Here is a 16,286-nt window from a genome sequence, read left to right as displayed (position 1 = left end):
TCCACAGGCACCCTCTGCACCAGAGCCAGGCAGTGCCTCCAGGACTCCCCCTGCCACTGCTGTTTCAAAGTAAACTTAGCCAAATTAAAAATAAATCAAACTTGTCGGAGCACAAGCAGCCTGCTTTAATTTATTTTAAGCACCAAGATCTCTTAAAGCTTAACAAAGTCCAGTTTAACCCCATCAGCCCCAAAGTAGACTGATTCCTTCTGTCTGGAATACCTGATTCCCACAGGCCAAACATTCCTTCACTCATCCTCTCGTTAGCTGATGAGAGAATAACGAACTTTGGTTTTTGACAAGTAGCTGGGAGAACTCACAGACTATCACAGCTGTGACAAGAGCAGCTCCCAGTCTCCAATTCCAGAATTACCAAAGCTTTGGTGAACAACAAAAAAAAAACCCTAAAATCCACATCCTAATTACAGTGTAGGATCTAGAAATGAAAGGAGGCTGGAAACAACACCCTATAATGACACAGAAAGCCCACACTTGGCAGAGACTAGGGATTCTACAGTCCTAGAGACAGACCAAGTGGGGAAAAGAAATAGTTTTAGTGATTCCAGTTAGAAGACAAAAACTTTCATCAAATTTCTGAAAATACTGTGAGCCTCTGCAAGACTTTCACAAGGTTAAGAACAGTCCCGCACATTACTGATGCCACTCAAGTGGAAGTATTAATGTGGGAGCAATTTTGGAAGTTTTTCAAACATGACTAACATCAAATGATAATAACTATAAAAAATTAAAACATAATACTGCATATTTGCTTCTGTAGCACAACCCTCCTCTATTTGTTTAGCCAGTCTTGCCTTTCCTCTATGAATAAGTTCCACTCAAATCAGGAAAAGAAACACTTGCCCAATCTTAACCAAGACACAGAATTTATTATAAGAAGCCAAGTCTGGGCAAAAGCAAGAAACAAAAAGGATGTGAGGAAAAATTACCCAGGCAGGAATGTTGAATACAACAGTGTATTATATGAAGTGGCAGCACCTCAGGGAAGGTATCCAAATGTCACCCTGACACTGTGTGTCTGTTAGGAGGCTGAAAATTTGGATCCAAACTCTTTCTCATCTAGAGTGGTTCAGTAGTAAAACTGATTGCATTCGTTTGAAATTAATAAAAAACCTCCAAACCTTATCACACAAGATGAAGTTCAATGGATATCACAAAGCCAAAACTAACTGGGAATAAACCAAGAGCTTTTGTTTTTAGAGAGGATGTCAAACACTCAGAAATGCCTGCCTGCAGGTACACAGCAATCACCAGCAACATCAACCAAGAAGTTTAACTTCAAAATCATTACATTCTACAGAGGAAAAAAAACCCCAAAAAACCCCAAAAAACCAGCCAAACAAAACCCCCAATATATAGAAAATAGGATGTTTCGGTCAATTTAAAATTGATTTCAGAACATGAACATTTGCCAGACAACTGCCTGGTATCTCTTACAGACTAATATTAACAAAAAAACTAAATAAATCTTTCAGTTTCACTGGCAACGCAACAGGGGTGGTACACTGTAAAGCAGCCATAAACCTTAGTCCATCCCCATGATTTTTAGACCATTTTAGAACAATATTTGTATCATCAGGGAACACTGTCTGTGGTCTAAGGTCAAGTTTCCACACTTCATATAGTTTAGGAGAGGATACAGAAGGAGTAACCAAGCAGCACTGCAGACCTATGATCCACCAGATCTTTTGACTGGGACATAATTCCTTCTAGCCAGGAGCACATAAAAAGACAGCACTCCCAACATCTTTTTGGCAGTGAAAATAGAGTGAAAATATTCTGTAGTCTCCTAAGGGAGCCTTATTTTATATATGATTTGGCTCTTCTGCTTAGAAAACAATGTAGACAAAAGTCAAGAATCATGACCTTAAAGCTAGAAAATTAGCTAGAATTGATGACTTCATATTTTCTGGCAATTAATTTTAGACAGAAGAGTAGCTAAAAGCTACTTCCCAGTATTCCTTTTCAACATATTTCAACTAAGATCTGGAAAGGAGTAGGAATCCACCACACCCTCCTGATCTGGTTCTTCTACAAAGCCTCTACAATCAGAACCACAAAACAAACAAATTGCTTAACTGTGTTCTACAGAGAAAAAAACAAAAAGTTGGATCTAATCTTTCAACATCTGAAGAACCGACCAGCATCCTGCATTCTTCAACTATTTGGGACCTTTAAAGTGTCTGTCACATTAACGCTTTTTAGGTGGTATAAAGACAAGACAGCTTCACTATTGCAGGATCCTCCTGGCCAGGCAGCACAACCATACTTCACTGAGTCAGCAGCCAGGTGGGAGATCTCCACCTCTGCTCCTCCAGGGAAGCTGCTCTCGAGTGTGTGGAAAGAGCTGACATGGGAATCAGCCAAAATGTTCCTTTTTCTTCCCACAGTATGACAACACAACTTCCAAAAGCTAACACAGCAAGTGTTATATTTCACTTCAATAGAACACCAGCTGACCCAACCTACCCAGATTTTTATCAGAAAAAGAACCCTACCCACAGGAAGTTTCCATTCCACTCACCCCATACTACCTATTAAAATGTCAGGTTAGCATGCCCCAGCAGGAACCACCATCACCCCTGCCATGTGTATTTTACAGGGAAGCATAACCAGTAAATCAAGTAGTAATTGTGAAAGCAACCCACATAAAGAAGATGCAAATTAAGGAAAACTTCCTTTTTTAAAACTACTTACTCCGTACTTGTTTAATAACAGGTTTCATAGGTTCCAGCCAAATCTGAAATGGAAGAGAAAAAAAATTACAACTTACACTCATATTTTATATAATACAAAAACATCAAAACTAAATTCAAATTAAGCAGTAATTTGTGAGTAGCATTTCTTCCTCAATGCAGTAAGTCCTTTGCTTCAGAAAAAAGTGTACTTATCTATTTGAACTGACATTTCTCATGCATCAATAGAAAAGCCACTGATCTGTGCTTAAAGCTCATCTGGACAGAAGAAGAGCCAGGTCAGCAAAAGTAGAGCCTCAGTGCCAAGAGGGCAGGAGTCATGCCAAAACCCACAGTCTGACAGGAGCCAAGCTGCAGAATTACAGAAAGTCTGCAGAACATGAAAAGGTCCAATGTTTTTTTCCCTTCCATGCTATTTCTGTCACACTTACCTGCCTAGTTAAGGGGTTTTACTCAATATTATTGTTCCACCATTTTTTCTTCTTTTATCAAACACATTTTAAAAGAAAGACTATTGTTCTAGTAAAACGAGCATCCACCAAGGTAATGCAAAATATTCTGGAAGCTCAACCTTTTATTTTCCCCACACTTCCAAACAAAAAAATTGTTACAAGACAATTATGTTTATCCTTACTAGTTCCTGCTCTGTTTGTGAGACAGCTGAGGATTTTAAGAACCTTATTAGCTGCAGAAACAGTTTGGACACCATGCACAAGAAACAGAACCTAAACAAGCTTTAGTGTATTTCCTCAGCTCGAGAGCAGCATGGATTAGTGCCATTAGCATTCCCTGTGCTCTCAGTCATATTCTCTGCATGTTGGTCCTAAAACTAAAAAAGTAATTTTAAAAAAAGTTGAAAAAAACAAAACAAAATGAAAGGAAAGTTTGGGTAACATTTTCTAATTTAGAAACCACAGTGTCCTCTTTGCAAGGTACAGGATAAGTGACTAGGAGGCTTAAAGGTGTCAGCATTGATCAAGATCAATGATTTAAAAAGCTTGCAGGTCTGTGTGCTTGCTGAGGTTTGTGTTGATTAGAAAGAGGTTTGTAATGGCTCTTCAGGAAAATTAATTGAAGACTGAATTAACTGAGGATAAATATGAACACAACTAAAATTACACAGCATAATTTGATTTTATAAGTGCTCTGCAGAGTACACTTTGAGTTCATGTTTCTCCTTTCAGAGGAAAGGATGATTTTATTTCTGTCCCTCTGCAAGTGGGAACAACAGCAGCTATTTAACTGCTTTACACAATTTCTGAGATTTAACAAGAAGCAGGATCTGATTCCTCCCCTCTGCTTAACTAGCTCTCATCATTCTGGTGAGTGAAACAGATTTACAAGAATCCAAAAGATAATCCCACAGGAGACTACAGGAAACTACAGCAGGCTGAGAAATTTTTGTCACTCAAGGAACTACATTCACCAAACCTTTTTATTGTACCAGATTTGTCAGGGAACTGTACGCACCCAATATGACTGGATATTCTGGAACTCAATTCCAAAGTAGTCCGATTCAATCAAATTCAGATGCTTGTAAACTTCCGTCAAGAGCGTCTGGCCATAACATTTTGACTAAGGAAGGAATAAAGAAAAAGTTACAGTGAGACTAAGAAGAATAAACAAGAATAAGTTTACAGCAAAAACAAATGACATATTTGTAAACTGGAGAAAAATATCACAGAGGTTTTTCACATTGTTCTTGCCACAGTAACACACAAACATCTAATACACAGGCACAACTCCATACAAAAATCCTTCGCAGAACCAGAGGAACTGAAGTGGAAGGGGCCACTGGAGGTCACCTACACGCAGCCTCCTGCTCACAGCAGGGTCAGCAGAGAGCTGAGCAGACCAGCTGCAGGCTATTTGCGGCTCCCTCGATAAACCCACACGTTTGTTTGTGTAGCTGAGTGCTGTGGCCTGCCTCAGCTGCAGCACATGGAGCAGGAGCTGCCAAATCCCTGCTCCACACAGACCCCTCACTCCTTCTCACACCAGGAACCCCAGGGCCACACACAGCCTTTGCAGTAACCAGGCTGGAAATGCCTGCGGACAGCGGGAGCCCAACCAAACCCCCTCTCACACCACGCTTGCTGGGGAATCCTTTCAATGAATCTCTCCCTCAAGAAACTCACTCACTGACCCTTTCTGAGAGCCAAGTTAGGGGCAAAGTCACCGACATCAGCAGAAAGCAGCTACAGCAACACAGGAGAGAAGAGGAAACTTCCACAGCACACCCAAACCAGCGACACCTGGGGCTGCTGCTTCAATCACCCAGCTTCCTCTCAGCATCTCTCACCGTGTGACTGCAGCAGGTGCCAGGACAAAACCAGCGTTTATGAACCCACACATCTGCATCTGCAGCACTCAGGAAAGAATCCAAAAGGCTGCCACAGCCCATTCCAGCAACACACAAAACCTAGCAGGGCGCAGCAGGAGGTGGCACGGCCACCAAGCTCCACCTTGGGCCATGAAGCAGCTCCACGGCTGTGGTGACAGGGTGTGGCAGGCCAGGTTACCCAGCAGAACACACTGCCAGCAGTGATGCCACCAGGGCTTTGTTTGCTTGGAAAAGTCCAGTGATGGAAGACTCTCTGACTTTCCCATCAAAGCAGGCACAGAGTTCTGTGACGACTCTACACGCTCAGAATAGTACCTCCTTTAAAAGTATTAGGCATTATAATAAATTATTACAGAATCACAGGATGGGCTGGGTAGGAAGGGACCTTAAAACTCATCTTGTTTCACTCCCTGCCATGGGCAGGGACACCTTCCACTAGCCCAGGTTGCTCCAAGCCCTGTCCAGCCTGACCTTGAACACTTCCAGGGATCCAGGGGCAGCCACAGCTTCTCTGGGCAGCCTGCAGCCTCACCAGCCTCAGAGGGAAGAATTTCTTCCCAACATTTAATCTAAATCTACCCTTCTTCATTTTAAAGCCAAATTAGTGATAGAATTAGAATAATTTAATACAATGCAAATTAAAATACCTGAGAGCAAGAATGTGCTATTCTAGGCTTAAAAGATAAAAAACAAAGTGAACATTGGGAAAATAGTTTCACATGACAGAGGTGCATAAAATTTCGAAAGTAATTGCCTCTTACAGGAAAAACATATAAATTGTCAATGTTTTTAGAATTGTGCAAATGCCTCTATAATACTTTAAAAAAACCCCAAAATTTCATAGAGAAAAAGTCTGACAGCCCTGCAGTGCTGCCAAGCTGAAATAGCTTTGTCTCCACAGTGGTGTGAGCAAAGTGACTGAATCCAACCCTGTACCCTCAGAGAAAAGCACAAAAGCAGGACAGAGAATGACACAAGGTGGGTTTGTACCTCTCACTCAGGCTTTCACCAGCCATGGTACCTACAAGAGCAACCACAGCTTCAGTCAGGTGAATTCATCTGCTGCAAACACAAGTCATTCAAAAAGCTTCTTGGCATCACACTGGCTCAGGCCACTGATGCTGAAGTCCCCAAATAAAACTGCAAGTCAGGAGAAATGATCCAGTTCTCAGTGACTGCAGATGGTACAGAGATGCCAGGCTGGGTGCTGATATGGCACATGAACATGAGCACTCATCTCTTTTTCTGAACAAGTTCTGTGATGCCTAAAAAGGCATTTTCTTGGTAAGAATACAGTCGAATGTTTTAGCCAAAATCTGTGCTTGCAGAAAACTCTGTGTGTATGGGTTTTGGTTTTTAAATGGTGGCAATGAAATAAGGAAATTATACAGGTAATGGCAAGCCACATTTCCAGTAAATAACATTCTCTCTGCTGTCTCCTGCATGTTTCCCATGCAGGTTACAGACTCTTCCACAGGAGACACATATGCCTGGAGAAATGCATTTTGGAAATTAAGTTTTTTAATTCCAATTCAAACACATTTCTTGCTATGGACTTGTGCATAAATTTTCAAATAGTAACAGAAGAAAATATCCTCAAATATAGTAGGACCCTTGTTTTCTAAGGTCCATACCCACACATCTGTTACTGTACACCCCCTTTTCCCAGGCCTCACAGATGCAAGAAGGGAACACTTTTCAGCCAGCAATGTTTGTGGGGAGGCAGCAAGACCCTGACCGATGTCATGTGCAGAAGATGGGACATACACCTTGCCTTTTCATGGACAGATCTACAAACCTTTTGAAGCCTCTGAACAGGACGTATCCTGTGACCCAGATCCCTGATTTCACATTTGTGAAACAAGATGCGACTCTGGTTCCAACCACCTTCTGTTAGAACTGATACACTTGGACTAACACATGAAAGATGACTGTTAACAATCAGACAAGTTTTACAGCCAATCTGTGTGCAGGGCTGGATTAAATTATCCCAACTGGATTCTAATACACAGCTTTCTTCCATTTAAACTGAGCCACGTCTCTTGGCACCATCAAGTTCCGTGCCTGAAGACAATCTAACTGCCTTCATCCCTCCCAAAAAAAAAGAGGCTGCATGGCACAGATCCCTGGCACTTCTCTCCTTCCATGCTCAAGTCCATGCTCCTTCAAGAGAAACTGGAGATGAAGAAATTTAGATGATTGGAGCTGGAAGCACTTGACAACTGATTAAATTATAAAGGTGCCATCCAAATGTTAAAAGTGTAAAATAATTTTGTTTGGGCTGTAATTTTGGGTGTCATTTACAATGAAAAGCTAAGAAAAACCTCAATTTAAGCTCAGTATCATTCTGCATCCTTCAAATGATAAACGTCACATTTTGAAAGAACAGTATTAATTTTATTTTAAAATAAAAATGGGGTTCAAAAGCTTGAGACAGAACACAGTCTTTGATTATTATGCCTCAAATTCTTTGGAAAACTCCTCCTAGAACTATTTGGTTCCTCAGTTGTTTATTACATTTATAACCATCATTTCCAAAGAGCTGAACATTTTGAAGTAGGCAGAAATGAAAGTAATATAGTGGGCAGCTCCATGTCATTGTTTAATTTGCATAAAAGCAGCACAAAGCAAAATACTTGAAGTAATTTCTTAATTACTGTAATTCTGACATCCGGGCAAGTAGCTGCATGAATGCATTTCATAAAGGTCCTGCTTTCAATACAAATTCACAGCATGGCATACTTTCCATTCCAAACTTCTCAATTACTCTTTATTTTCTGTCAAGACAATGACTACTGATACTACTGAATTATTTCACATAAAAAGAAAGAAAGAAGAAGAAACAGGGGAAAAAAAAACTAAACAGGCAGCTAACAACAGCTTTCCTCAGTGATGCAGCTCTAACTGTACTGTAGATAATTTCAACAAGTCATCATTAGAAGACTGTTCAGTAGAATACTTTTGTTTCAAATTGATTTCTGTGGTGAGATAAAGCTTGAAAAGTTCCCTCAGAGCTGTGTAAGTGGCTGCAGGGTACCCTGACAGGCAGTAATGGCACAGAGAGCCCTGTGTGGCAACAGAAGCTACACCTTCAGACCCTGCTCCGTGCTAAGACAGCTACAAACAGGAACAACCTTTCCCACCTGAAGTTTCTTGTCCCAAGGAGACATTCTGTACTTTGTCCTTTATCAGAAGAATAAACACATTTCATATTAGGAATGCTTAGGACAGAGGAATAAAAAAGAAATAATTTTTTTAAAAGTAATAACAGCATGTGTTTTTGTTTTATAGAACCATATAATCACAGGATGGGTTGGGTGGGAAGGGACCTTAAAGTTCATCTCCTTCCAACTCCTGCCATGGGCAGGGACACCTTCCACTATCCCAGGTTGCTTCAAGTCCCATCCAGCCTGGCCTGGAACACTTCCACGGATGGGGCAGCCACAGCTTCTCTGGTCAACATGTCCCAGGGCCTCAACTCCGTCACAGGGAACAATTTCTTCCCAGAATCCCATCTGACCCTGCCCTCTGGCAGTGTGCAGCCATTCCCCCTTGTCCTGTCGCTCCATCTCTTGTCCCAAGTCCCTCTCCAGCTCTCTTGGAGCTCCTTTAGGCCCTGAAAGGGGCTCTGAGGTCTCACCAGAGCTTTCTCTTCTCCTGGTGAACACCCCCAGCTCTCCCAGCCTGGCTCCAGAGCAGAGGGGCTCCAGCCCTTGGGGCATCTCTATGGCCTCCTCCAGACTCGCTCCAGCAGATCCACCAGATCCCTCTCACCGGAGCAGAGCAGAGCAGAGCAGAGCAGAGCAGAGCAGAGCAGGAGAATCAAGCCAAGTGTTATTTGCTATTTTCTCAAATATCACTCCCTATGTGGCAGATCCCCCCTCTGTCATAATGTCTGAGCTTAGGAAGAGAGAAAAACAAACTCATAGCTTAGGATTTTCAGTAGACTACAGCTCAATATTATCAATATCAATGCTTCCTCTCTACCTCCCAAACTTGTCTTCCAGAACATCTTAACTTTCTGCTTTCGCATATTTTAATTTAAAAACCAAAACCCCCAGTATTTTCATAAGGAGTAGTATTCCCATCTTTCAAAATCGGCAAGCTGCCCTTGCGCCAACTTTCCAAAAAAGAAATCCACTTTTGGCAGCAGACAAGCTGGAAGGGAAAATCAGCCCAAAAGTCAATAGTGTGGAAAAAGAAGAGTTATAAAGCTGAGGTACAGAATGGAAACTCTTGTGTAGCCAGAGCCACTGGACCAAATAAGCACCAGCAAACACCTTGGATTTTTGTGTCACAGAAATCTGAATCCGCCAGGAGACCAAACCCTCCAGTTAACAGCGGATGTGCATGAGAAGCAGAAGTTTAGATTTGACATCATCACTCACAAGCAGCCAACACAGAGCCAACATGGAGCACCCTGTGAATGGCCAAGACAAACTAAACTGATTTAAATAAAGGCCACTTCAATGTGGATTTTTAATGGTTTTTCTTCTTCAGGCACTTTACAAGTCTTCCTAATGAAAAAGTGATTTTTCATCCTTTGGCAAATTAAAAAAAAATAGACAATTTGCAACTAAACATAGACTTGTTATTTCCTTTCTTAATCAGAAATATCCAAACATTTTGATGAGTTTATAGTTCTGTTTATCTCCAACCCTTCTGTAATCTGTTAGATCTCTGTCCAAATGAAGCGTGAGACAGAAAAAACACTCTCAAAACTCCCTGTTAATAATCATCATTAATGCCACGTATAAACAAAACTGCATTTCTGAATCCAGGGTGGACATTGGGATCTTTAATAGAAAGAAGGAAATAATCTCAGATGGCAAGGAATACCAGTCATTAACTTTGTACTTTCATGGCTGAAACAAAATGACCCTTAAAGCTCCATATCTACTATTCAATCTGCAGACTGCAAGAGCAAGAAACAACTGCCTTCTTTTTCAGTGCTTTCTTAGTTTTCTCCATTTTGATTGCAACTAGTAACTCCAATGAAAATCTTTCCTGATTCCCCACAAAAACAAGCAACAGGTAACAACTCTGTCAAACACTGTTTTCATGTGCTCAGCCAAATTGCTTAAATACTATTTTATTTTGATCACCTGAACATTTAGCAATAACTTTAAGCTTCAATTCTTTCAATTTTTCTTTTAGCTCTTTGTGAAGAAAACAGTATTTTAAATACATTTCTTTTATCTACCCTTCTAGACTGACAGGTCACTTTACTAAGACCACACCAAGAATAGTCTGCAGAGCATTTTAACAGCTTACAGAGCACAGGATGCAGTTTCATTATCACAAAATGAGATAGAGTGCACTTTCATCTTGAAAGTTCTTCTTTATTAAAAAGAATAAGTTATTATGTTACAGAAAGAAGAATTATTGTGTTACAGTATTTCCACATAGCATTGAAATACTATTTACTCAACCATGGAAGCTGTAAATCCAAATAAAATCTCAGAGCTATTTTAAGTTCCATTATTACACTCCATACTGGGCATTTTTTGTTTAGAGAAAAAATAAAGTTCTAAGACTCCCTCCCCATGATTTTTTTTTGTCCTAAGATTTCAGTGGTTGGTTTTGATGTGGGTTTGTATGGGGGTTTTTTTAAGCAGAATCCACAGCCAGACAAATTATTCTAGAAATGGAAGCCTCTGGCTCATTTAATTAGGGCTAGCTTTAAATTATGATCATTTAAAGGATCATTTAAGGCAATGTCAAAGCACATCACTGCCAAATGAACCAGCTCTACCCAACAAACAAGCTTTTCCAGAGTGGTTAGACTTGCTGGATGCCTGAAAGTAGAAAAACAACAATTGGTTGACATGGGAAAACATTCCCAAAAGGGAGGGAATGACGTGAATGAGACTGGAAAATGTATAGTTAGGTAGAGAGCATGTAGGGACAAAAAATGGTCCTAAGCTTTTAGAAATGGTGCTGTGCTGAAATAACCTGGACTACTTGGAATAAAACTGCTGTAGACTACTTGGGGAAGAAGGAAGTCCCATAAATTAACTCTGTGGGCCACATCCTTGGACAGAGTTTCACAGGTACTGCTGGATGATTTGGCACCTGAGTTCCTGCTTGTTAATAATTGAACATCCAGGTGACAACAGTGACAGCATCACAGAGAGGAGCTGCTTTGGGGTAGCTGATCCCAAGCTCAGGTTCAAAACAGAAAGTCTAAGCACCCCCTTTGTACACACAAGCTAATAATGAGAAGGAAACAGAAATCAGGAGACTGATCTCAGCTTTTTCCCTTTGAAGTTTGTTACCTGCACAAATCCCTGGACTTTTCTACAGCCATTCCCTCGGACAGGCCTGGCCACTCCACACACTCAGACTGTAGGTGCTGCATTTCATATGCAGGTATATGCATATAAATAAAACTCTATATTTTAAAATCATTTTAAACACAGAAAATACTTTGTTTTCCTCTGCTCATTAAAAAAAAAGAAAAAAAAACAAAAACAAAAAAAACCCCTACCTCACTAAAATTACAATTCTTTCTCCATTAATTATGCTTTTGCCTTAAAACCAGCATCCATGTCCACGTTCACCAGATGTGATCTGGGCTTTCACAGAATTACAGAATGGTTTAGGTTGGAACGGACTGGAAAGCCCATCTCATTCCAACTCCTGCCTTGGGCAGGGACACCTTCCACTATCCCAGGTTGTTCCAAGCCCTGTCCAGCCTCACCTTGGACCCTTCCAGGGATGGGGCAGCCATAGCTTCTCTGGGCAGCCTGTGCCAGGACCTCATCACCCTCATAGGGAAGAATTTCTCCCCAATATCCCATCTAACCCTGCCCTCTGGCATTGTGCAGCCATTTCCCCTTGTCCTGTCCCTCCAGAACTTTGTCCCAAGTGCTTCTCCAGCTCTCTTGGAGCACCTTCAGATGCTCAAAGACCTCAGTAAGGTCTCCCCAGAGATCTTCCTTCTTCAGACTGCCCAATCCCAATTCTGCCAGCCTTCTCTCCTAGAAGAGGTGTTACAGCACCCAGGTACTGCACTTCCCCTCCCTACAAGGCGTTAGGCTACTCCAGGCTGACAGACTGCTTTGAGGAAACTTGCCCAAAGGAAGTAGTTTAAAACATCTAGAAGACAGCTATGACAGACTCTTCGCACAAAAGAAAAATACAAATTGGGTATTTTTACAGAAAAGGCAAAAACTCCGTTTTGTTTTGTGCAAAACTGAAATTGCACCAGCTGTTCTAACATCACTCTCCACTGTACTTTGAGCAGAGGCTCGATAACATGGTGATGGGTTAATAAATACCTACAAGCCAGATTAGATAAGGCCAAGCTTTTCTAACTTCCCCCTTGCCAGCAGGGGTTTCCTACACCACTGGCTTCAGGCTGCCTGAGAAGTGGCTGAGGGCACAGCAGCACTTTTCCTTCATTGTTTCAGTTGAAGACATGTCAGACAGCTCTAATAGAGTCTCTACAAAGCTTTGGGGGTTTTCCTTTTTCTAATTCTTGTTTTTATTAATGAATGACTGCTCTGTCAGAGAGAGGGGCCTACCCTCCTCCCATATCCACCACTCCAGCCTTGAACAGTAAATCTCTCACACTAGGCATTGCCAGCATAGCACAGCTTTTTAAATATTCAGTGTATATGGTATCTCTCTTACCCAAGTAGGCAGTGCTGCCCTTTCCAAACATGAATTTGGTTGCAAGGAGAAAGGACTGACACACAGTGTGCTTTTGCAACCCTCTTTAGCTAAATGCACGTCCCCAAGTCTGTGCTGCTCCAAACCCTGAGAGCACCAGGACACACCATCCTTGCTCAGCTCCAAGTCCCTTTTTTCAGTAGGCACAAACCTAAAATTTCTCTGGTCTGCCTCTTAGCACACCGAACTTCTGTAGCTGTCTTTAGCTGCCCGTGGGTTATTCTTGGTTTGCTTTTGGGTTTTCTTCCCTTTCAGGCTCTATATATTTTATAGAATTACCCATCTGTGGGCCCAACCTTGAATGTCACCCACGCCTAAAAAAGGTTTAAAAGGTTTCCAGTGGACTTCTTATTTTGGGGTGGTTTTTTTTGTGGAATACAGCATTTCCTACAGCCATTTTGGTTAAATGACACAAGACTGATTTCAGCTGATTTTCACTGTCCTACATCACTAGACTATGAAAACAGCAATGAACACCTGCCTAGCCAGACAAACTGTTATGAACTCAATCCACTACATCAATATTTCAAGGACTGTAATAACACTTGATCACCAATTTCCTAAGTGGTTTCTGTGTATTAAGACGTGTACACATAATCAACTTTTTGTACAGGGATATTCAGACTGTTTTTTCTTTACTGCAGTACAACTCAATTTTCTTTACATATCATATGACATCTAAGGTCAAGAGAATTGTAAAATAATAATTTTGGCTTATACAATTTGAGTTCACATTTTTCCTAAAAAAAAAAAAAACAACAAAAAAACCCAAATCCAAAAAACACTCGAACGAACAAAACACACTCTAAATGTCTGTCAATAAAATGTCTGTGGTTTCACCTTTCCCCACCCAATACCACATTCCTACATAGCATCAAAAAAGTCAAGCTTCCAAACACAAAATAACAGGCCTAAAAAATATACAGTGGAATCAAACGGTACACAAAATGCAAAGCTTTAGTTACCTTCTTTTTACACCCTATAATAATTGCAAATTTAAAATAGTGAATTACTAACTTTCTCTTCTGAGGTCAGATAAAAATAAGTCGTAAGGCAGCTTATTTGCCATATTTAGGAGACTCAAACCGAAGCAATGACAAACATCTGGCTATGATTCTTTCTGGAATTTTGACTATTTCTTCCTGGCTAGGGAAGAAAAACACTGAGCTGACCAACAGCACCTCGATTCCTCCAGCACAGCACTTAATAGGATTCAGCAGCAGACTATCCCTTGACTCCTCACATATTTAAGCTGTTAATACTTTCACAGCAGAGAGGGGAAAAGCTTTCATGAAAGGAAGGTCTGAGTAGGCACAGGGAGAGCAAGGCAGAGGCAGGAGGAGACCAGTGCCAGAGCCCAGAGCTCTGCCTGTCCCACAGCAGCACTCCTGGGGCTCCTCACAGCACACAGCAAGAGCTTTTCAGTGCCCACAACATTATCCCAGTTTGTAACATACACATGTTCCTCAGTTAAAACTGCTCAGTGACAGCACTTAAAAGCTACATCATTTCTACATCATGCCCATGGAAGTCTTTGGGGGGCACTAATGCTACCAAAACGCTGCCACTGAGAGCAGCATTTTGCCCTGTGCACGAGTGGGAAACACTCTCTCCAAACAACAGGAAGGATATTGCAGTCAGATTGCTTCCTCTGCCATCCCAAAAACCTGCTGAAGCCCCAGCCCAGCTCCTGATTTCAGGGCCTCCAATGGCTGGTTGAAAACAATGGGCATCCAAGGGGAAGCCACTTTCATGGCACCTTCTCAATCACAGATAACTGCAAACTGCACAGAAACCAGAATAACCAGAGTTATTCTATTCCATTCTAAACATAAGGATGGAGAGTAGCTCTGCACTTTCATGAATGCAATTTATAAATTTCAGTAAGCCAAGGAAGTGTCCAGCAAAGACAGTATCACTATCAGAGTAATCAAGTACACATTTTCAGCTTAGTATAGAATAAGCCACTTTGGTTTTCTGGTAGAGTAATAGTTTTGCAGGGTACATCAATGAACACCAAAGCAGACAAGAGCAGTGAGAGGACATTAATCAATAAGAAAATAAAGGGGGGAATTACAGTGTAATCTTATCTAACTAGCCTGATCTCAAGAATGACAGTGGAGTGGAGCATCTCCCTGCTAGGGGTCCACTGGTGTCAGAGGGAGAGGAACACCTCAGACAGCGTGGCAGGGATGCAGAACATCGTTACTTCATTATATTTAAAAAAATAAATAAATAAAAAGAAAAGTCTTCTGTTCTCAGAACAGCCCAACAAAGATTATCACATAAGAAAAAAACTCAGTTTAAATTTTCCCTCACAGTGGACCAGGCAGGCAGAGCCTATAATAAAATGTATAAATATTTTTTGACTCCCAAATTTCATCTGACCTCCAAGCAGAAGGAGAAGAGGAAGTACATGCCACTGAAGAAGCACCAAGTTCTCCTCAAACAATTCAGTAAGCTTGAAGTGTAATAATATAAACTATTTTTTCTGGGGCACTTCCTCATAGCATAGAGCATAATTCATGTAAAAGAATTCCCCAAATGACACGTATTTCCTACATAAGGAACAGCACACAGACCAAATATTAAACATCATGTGATGGCAGAAATTCCATTAAATGTCATTTTGATGAATTCAACCCAGCCCAGACCCTTCTACTTAAAGAATCTGCCACATTTTTGTGCTGATCAAAAGCCTCCAAGTTTAATCTCTTCAGAAAATCTGGAAAGCTGACAGAACTTCTACTGTAAAACCCTGACTACTTTGAACTGTGCCCACAGTCTGAACAAAATTGAATTTGCCAATCATTCATCTTGTAGTCTGCAAAACCACCCTTTGGACAGACTTCTTTTGGAGAGAAAGGCCAGGTACCCCATGAAATGGTACATGCAAGATTTGAGCTGACTAAACAAGCTGGCTGTAAAAAGGAAAAAAAAACCCAACTCATGAAAATAATGAATATTGCAGACTAGCTTTGAATGGATATGTTTCATTCTCTCCTCTGTTTTGGAAGGGAAAGGAGAAGCCATAAATAGCCCATTTTCAGTTTTTTCAAAGTCTAGAAAACATTGAGTATTTCTCCACCCCCTGACATTCAAATCAGATTCACTGGAGAAAGGCTCTGCTCAACATACTTTAAAGAATAATTCCCCCATAGTAATTAATAAAATTCCTGCTTAGAAATCAAACCTTATGAAACAGATGGGGGAAATGGACAGAGACAGTGCACTTAAAAGGTGGTAGAATGTAGCTGTGTGGAACTTCTAGCAAACTGTTCCAGGTACGCCGATAACACAAAGAAAAGACTGTTTTCTCCCATTTTGTTCTCTCTCCATCTGTCCATCTGAGTGTTGCATCACTCTGTCAGTCTCTTCTCTTGCTCTTTGGCAAGTTAAAAAGTACCAAGGAGGGCAAACACCAACTCCTACCAGGAGAGAAGCAACTGTTTTAAACACATCTTGGAGAAAGGAAGGGATGACAAGGTAAAGTTGCAGGGATTAAGTTGTTACTGTGGCTACTCTGTTTATCCATATGGTTAAGAATGCTT

General features: G+C 41.1%; 1 protein-coding gene across 1 annotated transcript in view; it reads right to left on the bottom strand.

The window, feature by feature from the left end:
* Positions 1–16,286, bottom strand: part of FARP2 (FERM, ARH/RhoGEF and pleckstrin domain protein 2) — a 73,445-nt gene that overhangs the window by 49,338 nt on the left and 7,821 nt on the right. The window contains exons 3-4 of the mRNA XM_066194053.1: positions 4,185–4,289; positions 2,716–2,758 (exon numbers count right to left, since the gene is read on the bottom strand). Coding sequence (XP_066050150.1) covers positions 2,716–2,758; positions 4,185–4,289 — 148 coding nt within the window. The remainder of the gene's footprint in view (positions 1–2,715; positions 2,759–4,184; positions 4,290–16,286) is intronic.

Source organism: Chamaea fasciata, unplaced genomic scaffold (genome assembly GCF_029207755.1).
Source record: "Chamaea fasciata isolate MVZ Bird 193981 ecotype frontalis unplaced genomic scaffold, bChaFas1.0.hap1 SCAF_11, whole genome shotgun sequence".
NCBI lineage: Eukaryota > Metazoa > Chordata > Aves > Passeriformes > Sylviidae > Chamaea > Chamaea fasciata.
This window is presented reverse-complemented; position numbering and strand designations above follow the sequence as displayed.